The 27,896-nt window shown below is 38.0% G+C and overlaps 1 protein-coding gene across 4 annotated transcripts in view; it reads right to left on the minus strand.

The window, feature by feature from the left end:
• Window positions 1-2,946: 2,946 nt before the first annotated feature.
• Window positions 2,947-27,896, minus strand: part of LOC117339924 (F-box/LRR-repeat protein fbxl-1-like) — a 68,876-nt gene continuing 43,926 nt past the window's right edge. For 3 of the 4 annotated variants that reach the window (XM_033901638.1, XM_033901637.1, XM_033901636.1), the window contains exons 3-7: window positions 14,457-14,723; window positions 13,199-13,365; window positions 11,583-11,785; window positions 7,427-7,606; window positions 2,947-5,917 (exon numbers count right to left, since the gene is read on the minus strand). In XM_033901638.1, the coding sequence (XP_033757529.1) occupies window positions 5,746-5,917; window positions 7,427-7,606; window positions 11,583-11,785; window positions 13,199-13,365; window positions 14,457-14,723 (989 nt within the window). In that variant the 3' untranslated portion in view covers window positions 2,947-5,745. The remainder of the gene's footprint in view (window positions 5,918-7,426; window positions 7,607-11,582; window positions 11,786-13,198; window positions 13,366-14,456; window positions 14,724-27,896) is intronic. The other variant, XR_004535339.1, reaches the window with a different exon arrangement.

Below are 27,896 nucleotides of genomic sequence, written 5' to 3' on the forward strand. Positions count from 1 at the left end.
TTTAGAAGTTTGTGTCTTCTATACACATGTTCACACGTCTTCTATACACATGTTCACACATCTTCTATACACATGTACACATGTCGTCTATACACATGTACACGTCATCTATACACATGTTCACACGTCTTCTATACACATGTTCACACATCTTCTATACACATGTACACATGTCGTCTATACACATGTACACATGTCGTCTATACACATGTTCACACATCTTCTATACACATGTACACATGTCGTCTATACACATGTACACATGTCGTCTATACACATGTACACATGTCGTCTATACACATGTTCACACATCTTCTATACACATGTACACATGTCGTCTATACACATGTTCACACATCTTCTATACACATGTACACATGTCGTCTATACACATGTACACATGTCGTCTATACACATGTTCACACATCTTCTATACACATGTACACATGTCGTCTATACACATGTTCACACATCTTCTATACACATGTACACACGTCGTCTATACACATGTTCACACATCTTCTATACACATGTACACATGTCGTCTATACACATGTTCACACATCTTCTATACACATGTACACACGTCGTCTATACACATGTTCACACATCTTCTATACACACATACACATATCGTCTATACACACACATGTAAATGAGAGATCGTTTTCAAGAAAATCACTTTCATCCATCATTCAAGATAATGACCAGTGGTGTTCTTCCCAAAACTGTCTCAGGATCAGGCCATGAAAACTTGATAAACCATATACTGTGATCAACTCAGTATTCAAGATAGATTAGGTCAGTAATAATGAAAATACATTTTAAAAGTTTTCAATTTTGAGATGATATTTTTGTGCTGCAAATTTACTGAAACGGAATTGAGACTTGAGACCTGACAGGTAATCTTCAATTTGTGACGAGACAGAATACCCTGGTATTCAGATAAACTGTGGAATTGGCTGAACTGTGTTAAGAATCTTGATAATTGCACTTAACAGAAACCACTCCATATTAGGATTGCTTTTATAAAAGCCTTATTAGTTTAGTTGTTTTATTACCTTGCCAACAACATTAACGATCATTTTGAGACAGTGTCTCACTGTAGTAGCTGGTGGCTACCATGCTGACTTAAGGAGGCATGTCACATGACATCTAGCGCAACTGTGGGACACATCTGGGAGGTGAGTCTGGTCCCTGACCTAAATTCAGTACGATACACAATCCAGCAAAGATACAGATCAAACTAGGCCCCTCTGATTTTTACCTGAGATGGCTGAAATAGACGAAGTATGAGCTACATCATGACCCATTCGTGTTAAAAACAAGAGGCCCAATGGGCCTGTATCGCTCACCTGGCTCTAGAGCAAATTTGCAGTTGATTGAGGTCATTTCTACAGATACTATGCTGATAACAACTTTATTCAAATATCAGAGTAAGCTAGGTTTATTCATGTCAATATATTTTTTAGTCCTTCATTCCAGCATACTATTGGCCTAAGATCGGGTCTTGGCTCTTGGCTCTAAGCATGCTACAGACAGGCCCAATATCAAGTCCCTGGGCCTCTTGGTTATTGAGAAGAAGTCATTTGAAGATTATAGTGTATTTGACCCATGTGACCTTGAATGATAGTCAAGGTCATTTATTTTAACAAACTTGGTAGCCCTTCACCCCAGCATGCTACAGGCCCAATATCAATTCCCTGGGCCTCTTGGTTATCGAGAAGAAGTCATTTGAAGATTATAGTGTATTTGACCCATGTGACCTTGAATGATAGTCAAGGTCATTTATTTTAACAAACTTGGTAGCCCTTCACCCCAGCATGCTACAGGCCCAATATCAATTCCCTGGGCCTCTTGGTTATCGAGAAGAAGTCGTTTGAAGATTATAGCCTATTTGACCCATGTGACCTTGAATGATAGTCAAGGTCATTTATTTTAACAAACTTGGTAGCCATTCACTTTAGCATGCTACAGGCCCAATATCAAGTCCCTGGGCCCTAGTTATTGAGAAGTCGTTTGAAGATTATAACCTATTTGACTCATGTGACCTTGAATGAAGGTCAAGGTCATTTATTTTAACAAACTTGGTAGCCTTTCACCCCAGCATGCTACAGGCCAAATATCAAGTCCCTGTGCCTCTTGGTTATTGAGAAGAAGTCTTTTGAAGATTATAGCCTATTTGACCCATGTGACCTTGAATGAAGGTCAAGGTCATTTATTTGAACAAACTTTGTAGCCTTTCACCCCAGCATGCTACAGGCCCAATATCAGGTCCCTGGGTCTTCTGGTTATTGAGAAGAAGTTGTTTGAAGATTATAGTGTATTTGACCCCTGTGACCTTGAATGAAGGTCAAGGTCATTTATTTTAACAAACTTAATAGCCCTTCACCCCAGCATGCTACAGGCCCAATATCAAGTCCCTGGGCCTCTTGGTTATTGAGAAGAAGTCGTTTGAAGATTATAACCTATTTGACAAATGTGACCTTGAATGAAGGTCAAGGTCATTTATTTTAACAAACTTGGTAGCCCTTCACCCTAGCATGCTACAGGCTCAATATCAAGTCCCTGGGCCTCTTGGTTATTGAGAAGAAGTCTTTTGAAGATTATAGCCTATTTGACCCATGTGACCTTGAATGAAGGTCAAGGTCATTTATTTTAACAAACTTTGTATCCCTTCACCCCAGCATGCTACAGGCTAAATATCAAGCCCTTCGGGCAGGTGAGCTAATTAAACTTAACTTCTGATGTTGGCAAAGACAAAAACAGACAATGTCATGGTATTTCACACAATGGCAAAGACAAAAACAGACAACGTCATGGCAGTTCTCACATTGGCAAAGACAAAAACAGACAACGTCATGGCAGTTCTCACATTGGCAAAGACAAAAACAGACAACGTCATGGCATTTCTCACATTGGCAAAGACAAAAACAGACAACGTCATGGTATTTCATAAGTTTAATCACAATCAACAACCCGATTAGTTAATCACCTTACAGGTAAAATAAACAAGTTTAGGTACAACAACAGATATTTCACACCAGTACAGGTAGTATGTTTTAGCAGTATCACTGTCAATCAAGGTGGAATATATTTAAAATAACATGATACTTTATAGTACAGATCTCTGTGATTAAATTAAAAGCTCACTCATCCTGTTTTCCAATCAATATAGTAATTATTTAAACAATCATTAAAACAAGTATTTGATTTAAAACATTATAGAGTATTTATATACTTAATAGGCCCAGTGTTCCAACAAATAAATTGTTGTCTATAAGTAGGGGGTCAAAAAGTCAAAATGTGAAGGGCAAAATCAAATGGAGACAGCCATTTTGTTGCCATGTTCAATTCATGATGTCACACCATTATTAATACGACATCACAATCAATTTCAGACTGGCGCAGCCAATCAAAAATGCTACAGGGTATCTTCCATTCGTAACATAATATGTAAAAATGTTATACAGAGTGAATCCACTCAATAACAGGCCGATTATGTGATATAAAGGTGTTCTGTATATTATATTTTGAAAGAGATAGGATTCTTGGTAGAGGTCAAACTAGTGGTTACTTTGGCTCGGTGTGTTGTGTCCATCACATGACCTTTGCTCAAGGTCAAACATTAGTAAATAAAGAATATTAAGACTCAAGAGCCTAGTAATACTATTTCATCAATGAAACGCACACAAAACCAAAGAAACTGCAATATTTCACACATTCTGAATTGCATAACACTATGGATGTCAACCGGTGATAGAAATAAATAAAATGTTTTGCTATAACTTTATGTATACACAGTAAGTTTTTTGACGTTTCATATATCAATGAAATAACACACGCCACTTGTATGATAATAAATAATTTCATTCATAAAAATAATTTAACAAATATAGAGATAAAGTCTCTGAAACAATAATTAATAAATATCAGCCATCGGGATCTCAAATTGCACATAATGTCCCATGCCTATGAATCTGTATCTATCATCAATAAATAGTTCTGCTTTTTTCAAATGATATCAAAATTCCATCAACACCTTAAAATCCTGATTTCTATTTAAGAAGTCCTTTAAAAATGTTTGACTTAGAATTTTATTTATTAAAGTTTGAAAGCCATAAACTGGATAAAATATCTTCAAAACTTTCTTGTAACGGTCCTGGACACAGGACACACATATTTGTAAACAACAGTTATCCCCCTTTGTGTGATAGACGTTACAAATATTCTACTTAACTCATTCACCCCTAAAGACACATTTAACCTCTTCCAATTCAATTTCAGGGGTAAATGAGTCAAGAGTTACAAAATATATCAAATAAACTGGCAAAAATTCTGCATAAGCTCTGAAGAAGACACATATATGCATAGTAAAAATATTCTTTTAGAAATGTATTAGCAGAAATAAATATAAACAAGAGTTTGATTTCAGTCTGGTGTTTGATTACAATGTAACATGTTTGATGTTTCCCCTTTGAATAATGACATGAAGATGTGTAGCACTAGTTATTTCCTGTGGGAAACAGAAAACTAAAATTTCCCACCACTTAAGTGTGGGAACCTTACACTTACCAACTCACCACTCCAGTGTGGGAAACAGAAATCTAAAATATTCCACCATTCCAGTGTGGGAAACAGAAATCTAAAATTTCCCACCACTCCAGTGTCAGACCCTTATATGTACCATCCCACCACTCCAGTGTGGGAAACAGAAATCTAAAATATTCCACCATTCCAGTGTAGGAAACAATAATCTAAAATATCCTACCACTCCAGTGTGGAAACCTTATATGTACCATCTCACCACTCCAGTGTGGGAAACAGAAATCTAAAATATCCTACCACTCCAGTGTGGGAACCTTATATGTACCATCTCACCACTCCAGTGTGGGAAACAGAAATCTAAAATTTCCCACCACTCCAGTGTCGGAACCTTATATGTACCATCCCACCACTCCAGTGTGGGAAACAGAAAACTAAAATATTCCACCATTCCAGTGTGGGAACCTTATATGTACCATCACACCACTCCAGTGTGGGAAGCAGAAATATAAAACACCTCACTACACCAGTTTGGGAAACAACATCCCACCACTCCAGTGTGGGAAACAGAAATCTAAAATATTCCACCATTCCAGTGTGGGAACCTTGCAGGATCCTTCCGGGAACCTTGCGGGAACCTTGTGGGAACTTTGTGGGAACTTTGCATATAAACGTACCCTACCGATATCCTTCTGTAGCCTACCTACTGACGTAACTGGCCTCACACCATAAACTACTCACTCAATGTAAGTTTACACTGACGCAATTTCCTTTTGATAATTAATGATTAATGTAGTTATTCAAGGAAAACAGATTTAAACTACAGCCTGAATGATTTTAGTCCTTACTGTATTTTTGTCACATCTGGGTAAGTTTACTCCTCCAATGTTCTCTCTATGTTCTCATTCACACTTACAACCTCTAGTGATACAAGACAAGGTCAAGGTCACAGGGTGAGGTCACATGACAGGGATACAGAGGATTGTGGGTAAACAAATCCAAGGGAATTAGGATAACTTCCTCTTACAAGCCTCTACTGTTCACAGTGTACCCTGTCAGCTGTCCCTGTCCGACTATCTGAACGAAACATGCCGAGATTCTAAATGGTCAGTCAAAACTGCATTGACCTTGACCTTCACAGTCATTGGCAGACCTTAACATGTGAAGACAAACACTGTCCGCTGTTAGGGGAAGCAACTCTCAATTGAAGAGGAGATCTTTGTAACAGGACAGGAGACTAACAATGCTAGTAGAGTAGTTTGTTGTTGTCCTAACGACCTTTACTCGATCTGCTCTCTCGAAATTCGACTTGACCATTTCATAATATTCCCCGTCACTCAGAGTAAAGGACTTCATGTTTGGGCAGCGTAACCTACAAAATACAGGACAAAAATACATTTCTAATATTAAAACAGGATACTGGAAAATTTACCCCAATAAATGAGATTTTGGTTTCATGACATCATGAACCAAAGTCTATTGGAAAAGTGATATAGAACTTAACTCTATGTGTTAGTTAGCAACTTAACCCTATGTGTTGGTTAGAAACTTAACCCCATGTGTTAGTCAGCAACTTAACCCCATGTGTTGGTTAGAAACTTAACCCCATGTGTTAGTCAGCAACTTAACCCCATGTGTTGGTTAGAAACTTAACTCCATGTGTTAGTCAGCAACTTAACTCCATGTGTTAGTCAGCAACTTAACTCCATGTGTTAGTCAGCAACTTAACTCCATGTGTTAGTCAGAAACTTAACTCCATGTGTTAGTCAGCAACTTAACTCCATGTGTTAGTCAGAAACTTAACTCCATGTGTTAGTCAGCAACTTAACTCCATGTGTTAGTCAGAAACTTAACTCCATGTGTTAGTCAGCAACTTAACTCCATGTGTTAGTCAGCAACTTAACTCCATGTGTTAGTCAGAAACTTAACTCCATGTGTTAGTCAGCAACTTAACTCCATGTGTTAGTCAGAAACTTAACTCCATGTGTTGGTTAGAAACTTAACTCCATGTGTTAGTCAGCAACTTAACTCCATGTGTTAGTCAGCAACTTAACTCCATGTGTTGGTTAGAAACTTAACTCCATGTGTTAGTCAGCAACTTAACTCCATGTGTTAGTCAGCAACTTAACTCCATGTGTTAGTCAGCAACTTAACTCCATGTGTTAGTCAGCAACTTAACTCCATGTGTTAGTCAGAAACTTAACTCCATGTGTTAGTCAGCAACTTAACTCCATGTGTTAGTCAGAAACTTAACTCCATGTGTTGGTTAGAAACTTAACTCCATGTGTTGGTTAGAAACTTAACTCCATGTGTTAGTCAGCAACTTAACTCCATGTGTTAGTCAGCAACTTAACTCCATGTGTTAGTCAGCAACTTAACTCCATGTGTTAGTCAGCAACTTAACTCCATGTGTTAGTCAGCAACTTAACTCCATGTGTTAGTCAGCAACTTAACTCCATGTGTTAGTCAGCAACTTAACTCCATGTGTTAGTCAGCAACTTAACTCCATGTGTTGGTCAGCAACTCCAGCCAATGTGTTGGTTAGCAATTTAACCTTTTGTGAAGGTAAGTAACTTCTTAACATCTAATACATAGACATGAAAAACCTAGGTAATACAAGTAGATGGTACTACACTTGTAGCATAATTTGAAGAAAACCTTAACTATCAGTAAGCCATATGCAGTACCAACATTTGTCATTATAAAACTAGCGATATCTTTACTGTAAAATTTGACAATTGTCATTATAAACCATTCCCAAGACATCCATGAGTTTATAAACCATTAATTAGACAATCTTGAGTATAATCTTCCAACAGAAATTGAAAATCCTTACTGACGGGGAACATCTACGTACAAAGTTTTGTTACCAATATCATACCTTATATGGTCGACAAATTTGTTGCTCTTGTCAGAGAAACGAATAGTGTCAGGATCCCATTGGATTTCGAGGCGTTCCATTCGGGGACAGTTCTGGGCGTACCACTCGATCACCTGATCGATATGGACCTTACTCTGCATCTTCAGGAACCATCCATTGGCTGTACCGAGTACACAGATCCTAGGTAAACAAACAAAATAACATGATAACTCAGATTCAGTAAACAAACAAAAATAACAGGTTTAATTAGATCAGGTAAACAAACAAAACAAATCCGTTATTAAGTGTCTGCACCGAATGTGACACTATCTACCCAGAATAGATTGACTCATGCTTTAAGTATAAAGTTCTAGTAACAAGTAGTGTAGGAGATGAAGCCTGGAACAGGTCACTTTGATGTAGGTCAAAGGTCAAAATGTAGGTCAGACTGACCTACTTTTGATACATGATAGACTGCATCACCAAGGTCAACCCATGCTCTAAGTATAAAATTCCAGTAGTGTAGGAGTTACAGCCATGACGGATGGACAGATACAACATGAAATTAGATTTCCCCTCAGTTCTGGTAGTGGACCGATTGATCTTAGAAAAAGAAGGGAATCTGACTGAATGGGTAAGTGATGCTTGTAAATAGTGTTACGGTCTCTGTTACTAATCTGTTTGGTTTGGTTTATTTTGTTTATAGTGTCCTATTAACAGCCAGTGTCATTTAAGGACAAGCCTGGAGGTGGAGGAAAGCCGGAGTACCTGGAGAAAAACCACCGGTGCTTAAAATGTTAAAAGTGTTTTCCCTATTCTTTTTTTCATTGTGCTATTTGTTAGCTGTGTATAATACTCCAATCAACATCCAGAGTCATTGTGAGGCAGGGTATCATTGTAGCAGCTGGTGGCTAGCTCAGTGAAAAACATACTGTAAATGTATATAATTTAGCGGTAATATTATTATAGCATTTTTTTTCGCGAGAGGTATTCAGTTAAACTATGATTACCGATATGCTAATTGTAGTTTATCTACATTGATTGGTTTCTATGGCAATCATTGTTGGTGTGCTAATTCAGACCGATGTACAATATCTAAAACCAATCTAAATCATGTAGATCTGTGAATTAATTTCGTTAGTTTTATCTGCAATATTCTAGTTACTGTAAAATATGTATTTTAGTGGTAATCTTATTTTAGAGAAATCTGCACATTCTGCTAAATAATAATGTAATTTCTGCCTGATGTTTTATATAGCAAGTATCATGAGAGAGCCAATTTATTATTAAGCAAAATTATTTTAAAGTGGATATCTGGTATATACAAATGTACGCTAAAATCTGATTCCCCCAAAATATCGTTAGGTACAATAACTGTAAATAGCATTTAAAGTATATCGCTCCTTGAACACCTTATTTTGCATTTTATCATTCATGAATCTGTTAAAACAAATCAGGAATGATGAGCAAAAAGGTCTAAAAACTTGACAGAAGAGAAAATTACTTCAATAAATATGTATATTGGTTTTCAAATGGAAATATATTTGTCATGCATTTACAATAGTGAATTGGACTTTCCATTCTTATTTTGCTATTGTATAGATTTCTGTGTGATGGTAGCAATGCTTTTTGACAAGGCGTAGATCGAACCAGCTGTCTTTATAGAATGACTTCAAGGCGTTTCTATCCTGTATTACATTCCTTACGTCAGAGTTTTATTGCCGGACGAGCAGCGACAGACGTTCCACAGCTCCACACCTTACTCTACCTTTTATCTGGAATGTATTTTTTTTGTCGGCTATCTAACAAGCAACGTAAAAATCTGGATAATCAATAGGGGAAATTCTTACCCAAGACGACCAATTACTATCCGTTCTCACACAACAAATTGGTCTGTCTTAAAGGCACATGGCTGTGTATTGATTTTACAAGGTTTATTTTCTAACTCTGGTAAACGCTTCCGTACCAAATAACTCCCATAACATCTCTCATAGATATTTATTTTTATTTTCGTCCCTAGACAAGAAATGTTGTGACACGACAATTAGCCTCTGTACAAGACTGTATGGTGAGCGACATTGTGTGGTATTTAACTTGTCAAAGATACACATGTCTACCACTTGACTCTTTATGAATTATACATGGAGCACCGCGAAACTAAGTAAAGGGCTGTCTCGAGTCCACGGAAACAGCTTCCGAATCTATATTATCAATCTATCACAGCGGAAAACTAGTCGATGAGGGGTATCCCAGCTTCCGATTCTATATTATCAATCTATCACAGTGGAAAACTAGTCGATGAGGGGTATTTTCTTATTGGTAAAGCTTTAAACATGATCAATACCATCTCATTTTCCTCCCCCTCCAGCAAGAAAAGTCGAAAGATATTTCTAAAACAAATAATTCCTAACTATGACAGAGATATAAAACAAAACATTGACAGCTGCTGAAGCTGGTATGAGGTTTTGAATTATTCCGAATTTGTTAAGATTTACCAAGAAAATGTTAATATAATAGGTCAGTATAATATATTGTTTAAAGTATTATCTCACCGATAGATCCTTAATCAACCCTTTATTTTCACGGTAAATATCAAATGTTCATACCTCAAACGTCTGGTTATGAAGACTTCTCAAAAATTTTACTTAAATAAAAACTAGAAATTGATTTTTTTCTTCTTTTTTATTTGCACTTAATTGACCTTTGACCTTTAAGTCAAAGACACACTGTACTTTGCCAGTGTGGTTATAAGGGTATACAGCAATTCCATTAGAATATCTTAGATGATTTAAATGTGATTGCCCAGAAGTTATTAGAAAAATATGCACTTTGACCTTTTGAAAAATATGCACTTTGACCTTTGACTTCAAGATTAAGGTCAAATTGACCTTACAGTGGTGCATTACACATCGGCTTCTGGTAAAGCAAACATACTGCAATTTTCACCAAGGTATCTTCAATGATTAAGAAGTAATGACACGCAAGAAATTTGCACTTACTTGACCTTTGACCTTGAGGTCAAGATATCTATAATGATTAAAAGTTATTGCCTTGACAAGAATTATTGGAAAAATTTACACTCATATGACCTTTCGTTGACCTGGAGGTCAAGGTCACAGTGACCTAATGTCAGTGCACTGCATAACCCGTGAAGGGTTCAATTGTCAATGGAATGGGCCAATATCTGTTCTATATGATGGAAATAAATTTCAATAGAATGGCCCAATTTCTGTTGTATATAATGGAAAAACATTTCATCGGACTGGCCCAATTTTGGTTATATATAATGGAGACAAATGTCAATGGAATGGCCCAATTTCTGTAAAGGTACCGAATGGAAATGGACTTGCTCAATTGCTATCGTTCATGGATCAAAAGAAAATGTTGTCAAGCAAGAAGACATAAAAAGTCAGTTTTAATCAATTTTGCAAAGGTAATTGATAGAAATGGTCCTGCAATATTTCGCTATCTATGGAAAATGGATTTAATTAACCCAATCCCTATTGTCGAGGGAGAGAAGAAGGCCTACCTATCCCGGCTGAATTCTGGAACAAGAGATAAGGCAGGAAGGATCAGTATTAATCAAAGAGTTACAAGAGTTCCAACTCCAAGAGTTCATACACACATTGGATCAAGAAAAAGTAAAAAAAAAAATTGCTAAGAATTCTGGAAAAATGTCTTCAAAAATAAAAGTGAATTGACCCTTAGTTAGTTCAAGCCTTTGTTTTTTTTAACAAGAGTCTCTATGAGAGTATTTGGTTTGGTTTGGTTTGTTTAACGTCCTATCTACAGCCAGGGTCATTTAAGTATGTGCCAGGTTTTAGAGGTGGAGGGAAGCCGGAGTACTCAGAGAAAAACCACCGGCCTACGGTCAGTACCTGGCAACTGCCCCATGTAGGTTTCAAACTCACAACCCCGAGGTAGAGGGCTAGTGATAAAGTGTCGAGACACCTTAACCACTCGGCCACCGCGGCCCCATGTATGAGACTATAAGGAGGCCATACTGATGTAAAAATCATCGGTGTAGAGATATGGAATGTCATATATATCAAAACTTAACAGCAGGAAATTAGATTTCTTTTGAAATACTGTCACAGGAGCTTTATGCTAAAGACCTTACCAATGCTTACAGTCAAAAGACATATGATTAGACTAAGGTTGTGTCACATAGACTTACCTGATGTTTTTTAAGAATGAAATGACATTGAGCCAGAAGTTTTCTGTGAGTTTGGGTTTGCCAGCAATCATTAGACCCTCCAGGTTGCCCCCTAGTTTCTGTAGCAGCTGATAGATGGCGCTTTCTGACAAGGCATTGGTGTAACTAAGGTCGATGGCCTTCAGATGATTCAGTTTTCCTCTAGCTATCAGCAGTTCTAAAATCTAAAAATAGTCAAGACATATAAATCAAATTCATGTATATAATTCTCAAGATCCTGTGTATTTGAAATATTTTGGGAGATATATAATTTCCGTTATTTTTTAATAAAACGTGATGAACTGTCACAGTGAGAATACATCTTTTTAATTATTGACCAATCAGAATAATGCTTTCTATTTACTGCATAAAATTCAGCAGATTTTCTGTAAGATGTAACTGAGGTGATGGAAGAGGTGACTATTTGGGTATCTATTTGTGATAATAATGTTACAAAATTATGGTATATAACATGGCACTGTGACATCACGACACATTCGACCTTGGACCTATTTTGACAACTTAAGTGACCTTGACCTAGTTTTGACACCTAATTCTTAAAATCAATCATGTTTATCAATTCAAGAAGAAGAATAAAGAGGCAAACTCAGATTATTCTCCTTGGTTTGGTTTGCCTTGACTTTTGACCCTTGACCTTTTTAAAGCAGCAGAGATCATCCTCTCATGAATGGGAACAAATAAATTAAGTGTGATCATATAATATTATCTTATTTGACCTTGACCTTTGACCCCAACATTCCACAGGATTCATCCTCTCAAGAAAAGGGAACAAATACATTTCTATAGATAAAGAAAGGAGATTGATGACAAGAAAAAGTTAACAGCGCTGCAACACAGGGTTGGGTTTGGGGTTATTTTGTTTAACGTCCTATTAACAGCCAGGGTCATTTAAGGACGTGCCAAGTTTTGGAAGTGGAAGAAAGCCTGAGTACCTGGAGAGAAACCACTGGCCTATGGTCTGTACCTTGCAACTGCCCCACGTAGGTTTCGAACTCACGTCCCAGAGGTGGAGGACTAGCGATAAAGAAGTGGGACACCTTAACCACTTGGCCAGTGCGACTTCTCCCCAACAAAGAATATGGACCACAAAACTCATTTTAGATGGAGGCTTAATCCCCCTACTAGATCATTTCCTGTGTTAACATAACTGTAACAAGAGGTACACTGGGCTTGTATTGCTTACCTACTACTAATGCATTTTTTAAGAAGTTTATTTAGTTCATTTATATGCTAAGTTGCATAAATCTTCATTGTAATACAGGTATGTGATGAAGCCAAGTTTACAACAAGTTTTGTACCCGTTCATCACAGCATAAAACTGGACCAACACCAAGACCCTGCAACCTCTTGGTTAATGAGTAGAAGTTGTCTAATAGATTTCAATTCATTTGACCACCATGACCTTTAAAGAAGGTCAAGGCTATTCATTTCAATAAAGTCAGAAGCCCTTCATTCCAGCATGCTACTGGCAGAGTATCATGATCCTGGGCCTCTTGGTTAAGATTGCCACACAATGACATAAGCTCACTTTGTTTTTGGTCAGGTGAAGCTAAACATTAACATTGTCTCTTACTTACACGATCTGAGAAGAATTCACAGTAACCCAGACCAAGGTAGGTAAATCCTGATATGCGGAGCAGCATGCTCTCCAGGCATACAGTGGAGAGTTCCGTGGATGTCAAATCCAACTCCTGGATTACGGACATTTCCCATGGGGCTGCGATCATATGTTGGTCGACCACACCTACAAGTAAACGTTAAGTCAGTAGAAGTAATTCTGTTACAGGTCAGGAAGGGAATCTTAGGTTATAAATACATTCTTTCATTCTGTCTTTCTCCCTCCCTTAGTCTCGCTTTTCCTGTTTCTTTTCCTTCTCTGTATAAATAACTTTCTCCCTGTGTGTGAGTCTATCACTGTATAATTGGCTGTAAATCTTTGTCTCTGTGTGTCTTTGCGTATGTCTCTGTGTGTCTTTGCGTATGTCTCGGTGTGTCTTTGTGTATGTCTCGGTGTGTTTTGTGTATGTCTCTTTGTGTCTTTGCGTATGTCTCGGTGTGTCTTTGTTTATGTCTCGGTGTGTCTTTGCGTATGTCTCGGTATGTCTTTGCGTATGTCTGTGTGTGTCTTTGTGTAAGTCTCGGTGTGTCTTTGTGTATGTCTTGGTGTGTCTTTGTGTATGTCTCGGTGTGTCTTTCCGTATGTCTCGGTGTGTCTTTCCGTATGTCTCGGTGTGTCTTTCCGTATGTCTCGGTGTGTCTTTGTGTATGTCTCAGTGTGTCTTTGCGTATGTCTGTGTGTGTCTTTGTATATGTCTGTGTGTGTCTTTGTGTATGTCTGTGTGTGTCTTTGCGTATGTCTGTGAGTGTCTTTGTGTATGACTCAGTGTGTCTTTGTGTATGTCTCGGTGTGTCTTTGCGTATGTCTGTGTGTGTCTTTGTGTATGTCTGTGTGTGTCTTTGTGTATGTCTGTGTGTGTCTTTGCGTATGTCTGTGTGTGTCTTTGCGTATGTCTTGGTGTGTCTGCGTATGTCTGTGCATGTCTTTGTGTATGTCTGTGTGTCTGCGTATGTCTGTGTGTCTTTGTGATGTCTGTCTCTGTATGTCTCTGTGTGTCTGTCTCTGTATGTCTCTGTGTGTCTGTGTCTCTCTCTTTCTCTCTCCCTTTTTCTCCAACTGTCTGTCCTATTTTCTAAACAGATTCAGATCTTATTATCATAGCATAATTATCAATGAAGCAACCAGAAGGAATGAATTCAAAAGCATCACATTATAATAACTTTATCGGAAACAATTTCTTCGGAAAACATGACATAGTTCTATATGACTACACTTACCTGTATGTTGCAATAGTAAACTCTTAAGTTTTTTACATCTTTGTAGAAGGACTTTGAATGATGACCCTTTGACCCTGAGACAAAAGTTCAAGGCCACACACTCTAGATGAATACAGTTGGAGGCTAGCAGCTCAATATGTGAGTCGTCTATGAATGAGATTCCGTACAGGTTCACGATCCTCAGATTAGGGGTGTGGGCTTTGATCTTCCCGATGTTAACAACCTCATAGATGTCGTCTTCTGCTTCTGTTGACATTTCAAATGTACCTGGAAAATAAATGTATTCATCGAAAGATGTTAACTAGTCATCAAAGCCATAGATCGTCTATAGTCTAGATATTATATAGACAAAGTCCTGTAATAAGCCTATGGGGCTAACACATAAACTTTGACTAGAGGTTGGGTTATTGTAGGACAATGATTTAGCTTTGGTAAGCAATGTTACTGAAGAGCAACAGACATGGGTGGGCTTATTACCAGACATGTGTTGGCTTATTACCAGACAAGGGTGGGTTTATTACCAGACATGGGTTGACTTATTACCAGACATGGGTGGGCTTATTACCAGACATGTGTTGGCTTATTACCAGACAAGGGTGGGTTTATTACCAGACATGGGTTGACTTATTACCAGACAAGGGTGGGCTTATTACCAGACATGTGTTGGCTTATTACCAGACAAGGGTGGGTTTATTACCAGACATGGGTTGACTTATTACCAGACATGGGTGGGCTTATTACCAGACATGTGTTGGCTTATTACCAGACAAGGGTGGGCTTATTACCAGACATGGGTTGACTTATAACCTGGTACTGATTGGGTGGGCTGTGTCATCATGATTAAGTTGAATTCATTTTGTATCAATTTTTTTTTGTAAATCTCATTTTTATGTTGTTCACTAAACCTTTTTTATTTGCACAAGGATATTTTCTATGAACCCTGTTGGGCCCCTTTACGTTTTATGTGTTCTGGGAGATTGCTAAGAAACATATCCGAATCTGACCATAGAAAATTTTACAGCTGCCATAAATCAGATCGTAAATATTCTATAAACAAAATAAATCAGAACATGGAAATAGAAACTATCGCTTAAATAAAACCAAATGATCAATATTTATAGAGATCCCAGCACCAGGCATTTAGCTTTGCTTCATAAATAATTCACCCCATAGGAAATACATACGAGTAGCATTCAGACTGGTGTGTTCTAGCTATGAGATGCCCTCACTCCACATAGAACTAACGAACCTAGTAAATACAAGATATCAATATATGTCGGATATGATCATCCCATTCATCGGAAATACGGAAATTACTTCCATGACTTAGTTAGTTGTCAGGGCGACAGAGACTGCAAGAACGGAAGTTAGTTACTTTATATATTGACCAGTTGCCATGGAGATAATTGCGGTAAAACATATTGCACAACCTAACATTAATGGACACAATTTTCACCTGAATTTGTTTTTATTTCGAAAACAATTATGTCACATAAATCTGATCCTGCTAGCTTCACAGAGCAAACTGCATGATCCTAGTTTAGCCAGCCTACACCATCCAAGCAAAAGAACTTGATATGTCTAACATCTGTTTGGTAGAACATACACTCCATATAAGCTGGATCAACAAAGTTTAATTTTGTACACTATCTTCTCCACATACTTCAGAATTTTCCTGTACCCAAATAACATGTATTTTCCTTTTTTCTGCATCACTAAATTCATGGTCTCCATCGTTCTTACTACAAATTGTTGCATTTCAATTCTGCACTGAAAACTTTTCATCCATACTGAGCTTTAAAAATAACTTGTTGCACCCAACAGCTCCAACAAGTAATATATTGCACGACCATTTTGTTACATAGAGCATTTATATGGGTTTTCATTGGCACTTAATGACTGTAAAAGAAAACAATAAATATAGGATTTGAAGATAATGTTAATTTTCACAATGCATTTGTAAATTTTCACAATGCATTTGTAAGTTTTCACAATGCATTTGTAAGTTTTCACAATGCATTTGTAAGTTTTCACAATGCATTTTATGCTCCATTTAAAATTTGAACAGTTGATTCAACTTGAGTTGGTTACTGGTATAGGAACTTTGTAGAAAGTTCAATTCATGAATTCTTCAGTAGCTTTCTGCTCTGTTATAACCCTATGTGAGATGATTGTATGCCATCAACATCTATTAAGTACATGTTTAAATTTATGTTGAAACAGCTGCAAAACAGCAGTTATGACACTCCTTAATGGTGTATATATATTAACACACAGTCATTATCACGTAATTATATAACTGTTGGAAAACTCAGCATGTCTACAGCATCACATCCAAGGTCCTTACTACAGACTGTCAGGGATACAGACTGATACAGCGGCTGTCTGGGATACAGATTTATACAGCGACTGTCTGGGATAGAGACTGATACAGCAACTGTCTGGGATACAGATTTATACAGCGACTGTCTGGGATACAGATTGATACAGCGACTGTCTGGGATACAGATTGATACAGTGACTGTCTGGATTAGAGACTGATACAGTGACTGGGATACAGACTGATACAGCGACTGTCTGGGATACAGACTGATACAGCGACTGTTTGAGATACAGATTGATACAGTGACTGTCTGGGATACAGACTGATACAGTGACTGTCTGGGATACAGACTGATACAGTGACTGTTTGGGATACAGACTGATACAGTGACTGTCTGGGATACAGACTGATACAGCGACTGTTTGAGATACAGACTGATACAGTGACTGTCTGGATTAGAGACTGATACAGCGACTGTCTGGATTAGAGACTGATATATATACACCGACTGTCTGGGATACAGTCTGATACAGTGACTGTCTGGGATACAAACTGATACAGCGACTGTTTGGGATACAGACTGATACAGCGACTGTCTGGGATACAGACTGATACAGCGACTGTCTGGGATACAGACTGATACAGCGACTGTTTGGGTACAGACTGATACAGCGACTGTTTGGGATACAGACTGATACAGCGACTGTTTGGGATACAGACTGATACAGTGACTGCCTGGGATACAGACTGATACAGTGACTGTCTGGGATACAGACTGATACAGTGACTGTCTTGATTAGAGACTGATACACCGACTGTCTGGGATACAGACTGATACAGCGACTGTTTGGGATACAGACTGATACAGCGACTGTCTGGGATACAGATTGATACAGCGACTGTCTGGGATACAGACTGATACAGTGACTGTCTGGGATACAAACTGATACAGCGACTGTTTGGGATACAGACTGATACAGCGCCGGTTTGGGATACAGACTGATACAGCGACTGTCAGGGATACAGACTGATACAGTGACTGGGATACAGACTGATACAGTGACTGGGATACAGACTGATACAGCGACTGGGATACAGACTGATACAGCGACTGTCTGAATTAGAGACTGATACAGTGACTGTCTGGATTAGAGACTGATACAGCGACTGTCTGGGATACAGTACAGTTGAAGTACCTATGTCCAGGGATACAGTGACTGTCTGGGATACAGCGACTGTTTGGGATACAGTACAGTTGAAGTACCTATGTCCAGAGATACAGCGACTGTCTGGGATACGGCGACTGTCTGGGATACAGCGACTGTCTGGGATACAGTACAGTTTAAGTACCTATGTCCAGTAATACAGCGACTGTCTGGGATACAGTACAGTTTAAGTACCTATGTCCAGAGATACAGCGACTGTCTGGGATACAGCGACTGTCTGGGATACAGTACAGTTTAAGTTCCTATGTCCAGGGATACAGCGACTGTATGGGATACAGTACAGTTTAAGTACCTATGTCCAGGGATACAGCGACTGTCTGGGATACAGTACAGTTTAAGTTCCTATGTCCAGGGATACAGCGACTGTCTGGGATACAGTACAGTTGAAGTACCCATGTCCAGGGATACAGCGACTGTCTGGGATACAGTACAGTTTAAGTTCCTATGTCCAGGGATACAGCGACTGTCTGGGATACAGCGACTGTCTGGGATACAGTACAGTTTAAGGCTGTCTGGGATACAGTACAGTTTAATTTCCTATGTCCAGGGATACAGCGACTGTCTGGGATACAGTACAGTTTAAGTACATATGTCCAGGGATACAGCGACTCTCTGGAATACAGTACAGTTTAAGTACCTATGTCCAGGGATACAGCGACTGTCTGGTATACAGTACAGTTTAAGTACCTATGTCCAGGGATACAGCGACTGTCTGGTATACAGTACAGTTTAAGTACCTATGTCCAGGGATACAGCGACTGTCTGGGATACAGTACAGTTTAAGTACCTATGTCCAGGGATACAGCGACTGTCTGGGATACAGTACAGTTGAAGTACCTATGTCCAGAGATACAGCGACTGTCTGGGATACAGTACAGTTTAAGTACCTATGTCCAGGGATACAGCGACTGTCTGGGATACAGTACAGTTGAAGTTCCTATGTCCAGGGATACAGCGACTGTCTGGGATACAGCGACTGTCTGGGATACAGTACAGTTTAAGTTCCTATGTCCAGGGATACAGCGACTGTCTGGGATACAGTACAGCTGAAGTTTCCATATGCAGGAATCTCTACAGCACATGTATTTAACTAGCATATTAGGATGATCAAATACAATAGGAAATGTTGGAAGTGAAAACATGAGTATCAGAAGATTTTATCTTTTTTGAATATCAATGTCAGTGGCATTTACTGACTATATAAATGAATCATATAAAAACACGTGTATTTTTCGGCCAGATTTAATTAGTTTTATGCTAGCTGTTGTTTGAACAGAAGAGAAGCAAACAAAATGTAAGATTATTACTACTGCCATAAATCTGAGACAAGAGGCCCATCATGGGCCTTAACTGTCCCCTGATTCAGCTAATTCGACCTTATTTGGCCTCTCCCATCAGCCAAGGGTGCTAGTCAGGGCCAACATGTGCATACCATCAAACTGTTATCCCAATCTGCTAATTTGAACTATGTTAGAATGAATTCCAATAGAACAAATGATAGTCAAAATGTGATTGTGATTTAAGCTAAAGTAAACTTTTAAATCCCTCCCCAGGGGCCAACATGAGACCCCGGGTCATTAATTTCATACTTTTGGTAGAGCACCTTAAAACCCTTCTACATGTATCTATGAACAGTATTCTGATTCTATCTTATTTGGGTTTTGAGAAGAAGTTTTTTGAATTTTCACTCAATTTGACCCATTTTGGCCCTGCTGCTCAGGCCCCTGGGGGTTGGTGACAATACAATTCATAATATTAACTGACCTTTAGCCATGGAAGATTTCTGTAAAATTTAATTGAAATTGGTTCAGGGGTTTCTGAGAAGTTGAAAATGTAAATTACTTATGGACAGACAACCAATGTCGACAGACAAAGGCAGTTAGAATGGGTTGCTTGAGTTTGATTTGATTTCTTTTTTGTTTAACGTCCTATTAACAGCCAGGGTCATTTAAGGACGTGCCAGGTTTTGGAGGTAGAGGAAAGCCGGAGTACCCGGAGAAAAACCACCGGCCTACGGTCAGTACCTGGCAACTGTCCCGCGTAGGTTTCGAACTTGCAACCCAGAGGTGGAGGGCTAGTGATAAAGTGTCGGGATACCTTAACCACTCGGCACCGCGGCCCCCTTGGGTCACTTGAGACTTTGTCTCAGGTGACTTAATAAAAACCAGATAACTGTGTAACTAGTGTCTCTGAGCACCATGGGAGGTTTGACATGCTGTAATGCAGAAACAGGTATATACACAAACGGGCAAATGGAAATGTTTCTAGCTTAAACAGAAAACAGGTATTTCGACACCGCTATTATTGACAAAACACAATTTCAAACAAAGGCTGACATGGTTTTTTGAAATTGTAATGTTTGTAAAAACTCAATGATTTGTTAAAAAGGCGTAGGCCAATATATATAACTAAACTGTTTTGAAACCGGAAATATTCAACATATGCATGAGTACTTTCAATGGAAATTCCATAAAGGTGACAAGAATGCTTTGTCACATATACTTTATACAAACTGCCAGGTTTGTGTTTTATTTATTTTTTGAAATTCTGTTTTCTATTTACATTTCAGCTTAAATATTTGATTGCTTTAGGTCATTGCAAACTTCTGCCACAGTGTCTCCTGGTAAAAATGATTTTATTCAACATAAAATTTGAATAAATTCATTGAAATTTCACAATCAATTCTAAGTTATAAAATTTGTAAATAAAGCGAAAGTATATCAGCCATTCATATAAGAAATATTGATAAATTTTACATTTAACACATTTTTGTAATTCCAAGCTCCTACATCAACAAAACCTCAACTTGCTTGATTATATTACAGTATTTATCTGGTAAATGACCAGCTAGCTCTGCCATTTCATCAATGTTCATAGAAATGAAGACGTTCCTTCACTTAAAATTGCCCAAAGCACAGCATTACTGGAACTTAGGACAAAATCTTAGTCATTGGAAACTTACCTTAAATATTGTAATGGAAAAATTAAATTTCACAAATTTTCCTAATGAAAGATGATAAAACTGGGGCTAAGTGAAAATAAATGATAGACAATATCCTTATGAGTTGGGGACCATATGATTACCAAATTTGGCCTTCCTTTGGCCATGGAAGGTTTCTGCAAAATTTTGCCTTAACTGTCCCCTGATTCAGCTAATTCGACCTTATTTGGCCTCTCCCATCAGCCAAGGGTGTTAGTCAGGGCCAACATGTGCATACCATCAAACTGTTATCCCAATCTGCAAATTTGAACTATGTTAGAATGAATTCCAATAGAACAAATATTAGTCAAAATGTGATTGTGATATAAGCTAAAGTAAACTTTTAAATCCCTCCCCAGGGGCAAACATGAGACCCCCGGTCATTAATTTCATACTTTTGGTAGAGCACCTTAAAACCCTTCTATCTATGAACAGTATTCTGATTCTATCTTATTTGGGTATTGAGAAGAAGTTTTTTGAATTTTTACTCAATTTGACCCCTTTTGGCCCTGCCCCTCAGACCCTGGGGGTTGGGGACAAAATAATTCACAATGTTAGCTGACCTTTAGCCATGGAAGGTTTCTGTAAAATTTAATTGAAATTGGTTCAGGGGTTTCTGAGAAGTTGAAAATGTAAATTACTTATGGACAGACAACCAATGTCGACAGACAAAGGCAGTTAGAATGGGTAGCTTGAGTTTGATTTGATTTCTTTTTTGTTTAACGTCCTATTAACAGCCAGGGTCATTTAAGGACGTGCCAGGTTTTGGAGGTAAAGGAAAGCCGGAGTACCCGGAGAAAAACCACCGGCCTACGGTCAGTACCTGGCAACTGTCCCGCGTAGGTTTCGAACTTGCAACCCAGAGGTGGAGGGCTAGTGATAAAGTGTCGGGATACCTTAACCACTCGGCGCCACGGCCCCCTTGGGTCACTTGAGACTTTGTCTCAGGTGACTTAATAAAAACCAGATAACTGTGTAACTAGTGTCTCTGAGCACCATGGGAGGTTTGACATGCTGTAATGCAGAAATCAGGTATATACACAAACGGGCAAATGGAAATGTTTCTAGCTTAAACAGAAAACAGGTATTTCGACACCGCTATTATTGACAAAACACAATTTCAAACAAAGGCTGACATGGTGTGATCTTTTTTGAAATTGTAATGTTTGTAAAAACTCAATGATTTGTTAGAAAGGCGTAGGCCAATATATATAACTAAACTGTTTCGAAACCTGAAATATTCAACATATGCATGAGTACTTTCAATGGAAATTCCATAAAGTTGACAAGAATGCTTTGTCACATATACTTTATACAAACTGCCAGGTTTGTGTTTTATTTATTTTTTGAAATTCTGTTTTCTATTTACATTTAAGCTTAAATATTTGATTGCTTTAGGTCATAACAGACTTCTGCCACAGTGTCTCCTGGTAAAAATGATTTTGTTCAACGTACAATTTGAATAAATTCATTGAAATTACGCAATCAATTCAAAGTTATTAAATTTGTAAATAAAGCGAAAGTATATCAGCCATTCATATAAGAAATATTGATAAATTTTACATTTAACACATTTTTGTATTTCCAAGCTCCTACATCAACAAAACCTCAACTTGCTTGATTATATTACAGTATTTATCTGGTAAATGACCAGCTAGCTCTGCCATTTCATCAATGTTCATAGAAATGAAGACGTTCCTTCACTTAAAATTGCCCAAAGCACAGCATTACTGGAACTTAGGACAAAATCTTAGTCATTGGAAACTTACCTTAAATATTGTAATGGAAAAATTAAATTTCACAAATTTTCCTAATGAATGATGATAAATTGGGGCTAAGTGAAAATAAATGATAGACAAATCAATATCCTTATGGGTTGGGGACCATATGATTACCAAATTTGGCCTTCCTTTGGCCATGGAAGGTTTCTGCAAAATTTCACTGAAATTAGTTTAGTGGTTTATGAGAAGTCGAAAATGTGAAATGTCAATGGATGGTAATCAATGATGTATGGAACATGATTGCTATACAGGATGACCAAAAGACTGTAACAGTGACCTTGACCTTGGCTGCAACAAGCCTGAACCTCAAACTTGTCCAAGATATGATGGTCTGTCCTATTTGTGTGAAGTTTGTTCACATTCCTTAAAGGAATGAAGCTGTGAGAGCACTGACAAGCTTTGGTGTTACATATACGATGATATATCTTTATATATATAGACAGAAAGGAAAGCCTGGGTAGGGAACTCATAAATCACCTCACCAACTGGGTAATGTGTCTGATCAATTACTGGAGTGTTAGTATGGGATAGACACATTTATAATAGTGAAGTGTATATACTGACTGTAAGGGTCAGTAACGGGAGGGATTGTTATCATTATATAGGGGATAGACCACCTACCAACCCCTATCAGACGCACAGTAACATCAAACTCTTTCAACCCCAAGAAACTGAAGTGGACTCTTCCATACAATCATTATTTGAAGTCCAATATGGTCAGTAGGGGTGAGAGGGTTAAGCTTCATCAGCAGTAGAGAAAACTTTTAACTATCTTTCTGAAATATGAGTCTATATACAAGATAGGGGTGGAAACCTTGACCTTCGATGGCATGAAGGTCATAGCCAATAGCAAGAATCTAGAGATGCTGTATATATTGTACCAGAAATATATAGGAATATGTATGAAAATGTCAGCATCTATATTTTATATTCTAGGGTAAATTGGACTAGAGAATTTGTTAAAATGTTAGTCCCCTATACTCTTTTAAGAGGTGGAGATAAATGCAAAATTCAGCTAATTTCAAACACTGTGAAAAGTTGGATCTGACCACACAGTGGATTTGATCCATAAATCTAAGGTTACATATATATCAACTACACAGAATTGGTATTTGATTCACTGAAAACAAACTTTCATGCCAAATATCAGCAACCTAAATAAGCTAACGGTTGAATGGAAAACCCTGCATATGATCTTTTCAACCAAATTTGTGGACCAACGGACCAATGTTTACATATTACATTTCATTAAACACTTAGTGAAGAGGGTATCAAAGTGAAGTTTATACCTGGTAAGATATGAAATGGTAGAGAATGGAATTCAAAACATGGAGTCTGGTCTTTCCTCAAGTGCCTCCTGGTCTATTTATAGACACTCCTGTTTTTATTTAAAGTGACTTAAGGTCTTATTTCAGGTGACTTGTCTTATTTCAGGTGACTGGTCTTATTTCAGGTGACTTGTCTTATTTCAGGTGACTTGTGGGCTTATTTCAGGTGACTTGTCTTATTTCAGGTGACTTGTCTTATTTCAGGTGACTGGTCTTATTTCAGGTGACTTGTGGGCTTATTTCAGGTGACTTGTCTTATTTCAGGTGACTTGTCTTATTTCAGGTGACTTGTCTTATTTCAGGTGACTTGTCTTATTTCAGGTGACTTGTCTTATTTCAGGTGATTTGTCTTATTTCAGGAGACTCTTTGTCTTATTTCAGGTGACTTGTCTTATTTCAGGTGATTTGTCTTATTTCAGGAGACTCTTTGTCTTATTTCAGGTGACTTGTCTTATTTCAGGTGACTTGTGGGCTTATTTCAGGTGACTTGTTGGCTTATTTCAGGTGACTTGTGGGCTTATTTCAGGTGACTTGTGGGCTTATTTCAGGTGACTTGTGGGCTTATTTCAGGTGACTTGTTGGCTTATTTCAGGTGACTTGTCTTATTTCAGGTGACTTGTCTTATTTCAGGTGACTTGTGGGCTTATTTCAGGTGACTTGTCTTATTTCAGGTGACTTGTCTTATTTCAGGTGACTGGTCTTATTTCAGGTGACTTGTGGGCTTATTTCAGGTGACTTGTCTTATTTCAGGTGACTTGTCTTATTTCAGGTGACTGGTCTTATTTCAGGTGACTTGTGGGCTTATTTCAGGTGACTTGTGGGCTTATTTCAGGTGACTTGTGGTCTTATTTCAGGTGACTTGTGGGCTTATTTCAGGTGACTTGTGGGCTTATTTCAGGTGACTTGTGGTCTTATTTCAGGTGACTTGTGGGCTTATTTCAGGTGACTTGTGGGCTTATTTCAGGTGACTTGTGGGCTTATTTCAGGTGACTTGTCGTATTTCAAGAGACTCTTTGTCTTATTTCAGGAGACTCTTTGTCTTATTTCAGGTGACTTGTGGTCTTATTTCAGGTGAATTGTAGTCTTAAACAGGTGTCCTGAGGGCCGCTTAGTTTACAGTTTTACCCATGATGTGCACTTAGACAGTACACACATCCCAGCGTATACCACTCTACACGAAATGACCTTACAAATTTTGGCAAACAAACCTGTTTCTAGTTGTAGTACAAATGCACCGTTAATGTGCTGCGTTTGTGTGTTTGTACCCCTGTTTCTGGCACCCTAGACCCTGTCTAAAACGATGTTTATACTGATTGTACCCATGTCCTCCATCAAACACAACAACATAAAATGAACCACAGGTCGTGTTCACTGAAATCCTCTACAAAGTTGGCTGGCAGAGCCAAACAATTAATTGAGCAATTTGTATACGAAGTGAGGCTTCAGTCTAAGAAGCAGTGATTCAAATTTGTCTACCTCTATAGCAGAGGGTACTCACTAAAATACATCAAGTTAAAGATAACTGATGTACTGTATTTATTCTAATAAATGCCCCCAACCCTTCTTTGAGATTCTCTTCATGTTTCAGTGATAAAATCCATCCATATGTGTCCAGATTTTAGAACATTTAATAGCTTAAAGCAAAACAACAATGTTTATGTTAGTGCAATTTTATACACATGTGCCAAAATGTTTGTCACTTAGTTTTACCATGTTTTGGACAGATAAACACTTGTTTCATGGTGTTTGAACATGTACACTTAACAGACCTAACAGCTGTTACCGACTCTGAAATTTTGCCTTCTTATATGCCCCCCCCCCCCCCCCCCCCCTATGAAATATTGCACGACCCTGGGGCGTTTTTAGAATATGGTATCCTATTTCACATTTTTATTTTGACTGAAAGTAGGTGAGCTTTTATTTGGACAGTCTTGATAGCATTTCAGCATGCTAATATCGGGTCTCTGGGCCTCTTGCTTAGTAAGAAGTCGTTAAAAGATTTTAGCATATTTGACCCCTGTGACCTTGAATGAGGGGAAAGGTGATTCCTTTGAACTATCCTCATAGGCCTTCACCCTAGCATGACATAAGGCCAAAATCAGGTCTCTAGGCCTCTTGATTATTGAGGAGAAATCGAAAATATAAATTGTTCACAAACAGTTGACGATGACAGACAAAAGGCAATTAAAATAGGTCACTTTAGACTTTGTCTCACGTGACCTAAAAACCTACTACAGTGAGATCACACAAACTTTATCTACTGCCAAAATCATCATATCTCGATTTATTTTATATTGAGCATGACGTTTTATTCTTCTGAATTTTTACTGAACTAGAGCGAAGACTTAGGTTATCAGTTGTTGTAATTGAAACATGATTAAATGTTACAGAGGCTGGGATTGATATCCCTGTTATCCCCACAGACGTATAAGTATCCTGTTACCTATTTGTAACATTTACAATGAAGTTACAGTACAGATAATATTACCTACCAGTTCAGTACCTGAAGTATGGTATACATTTCATAGGAATTACAACCTGTTTCCATTATGTGTTTGACCTCTGACCTTAACCTGGAACTTTAACCCTTTCCTCCAATACTGACATTTGACTTTCAACCAGAAATCTGACATAGGACATCGTAATCTATTTGAACTCTAAATCAGAAGAGAATATAAACTCTTATTTAGCCTATGACCTTTAAACTAGAAACCTAGCCCCTGCCCCCTTATCTGACCTCTAACCTAAATCATAAACCTTGACCCCCACCTCCATTATCTGTTTGACCTCTAACCATAATCATAAACCTTTACCCCTCCTCCATTATCTGTTTGACTTCTAACCTAAATCATAAACATTAACCCTAGCCGCCATTATTTGTTTGACCTCTAAGCTAAATAATTAACCTTAACCCTGCCTCCATTATCTGTTTGACCTCTAACCTAAATGATAAACCTTAACCCCTACCCTGCCTCCATTATCTATTTAACCTCTAACCTTAATCATAAACCTTAACCCCTGCCTCCATGATCTATTTGACCTCTGACCTAAATCATGAACCTTAACCCCTGCCTCCATTTTCTATTTGACCTCTAACCTAAATCATAAACCTTAAACCCCTCCATTATCTGTTTGACCTCTGACCTCATCACTAGTTAATTGATCCTGATCATAGTTCCACTAATGATGACAGCACTTATTTCTTTTCTTAGCCAAGATAGGTCAATACTGGTACACACCATATAATGATGAAACCTCAGCATAACTATCCTTACATTATTGTTCATCAAGTTAGTCTTCAGAGGAATTCATTCCTGATAGTGACGGCCATGAAGATTCCATGAAGATTCCGACATAAATTACCCAAACCAATGACCAAAGTGAAACCAGGTTGGGTTAAAGAGATGTTGGTGTATGTATGAATGCCAGCTATTAGCCTGTATAATTGTAGATCATTACACATCATAGGCAGCTCCAGGCAGCTCTCCTGTTCCCAGTTATGTAAGATTTAGGATGTACCTGGTACACCAAACTCATCACCAGATAGAGGTACCTCTCTTTCTCGACACTCAGAAATCCATTTCACTACGTACTGTACAGCATGTTTTTGCAAAATATCAGCCTCAAAACCTCATTTCTCTCAATTAATATATGTTGATGGAATTGATAAATGGTTCAACTAATGTAATCTGAGGTGTGTTTTTTAATACGTTTGAGTTTAGACACCAATTGGGTGTTGTTAATATGTTGAATATGGTAAAGTTGGACTAACAGTTGAATATTGTTAAGTTGGACTAACAGT

Source organism: Pecten maximus, chromosome 12 (assembly GCF_902652985.1).
Source record: "Pecten maximus chromosome 12, xPecMax1.1, whole genome shotgun sequence".
Lineage (NCBI taxonomy): Eukaryota > Metazoa > Mollusca > Bivalvia > Pectinida > Pectinidae > Pecten > Pecten maximus.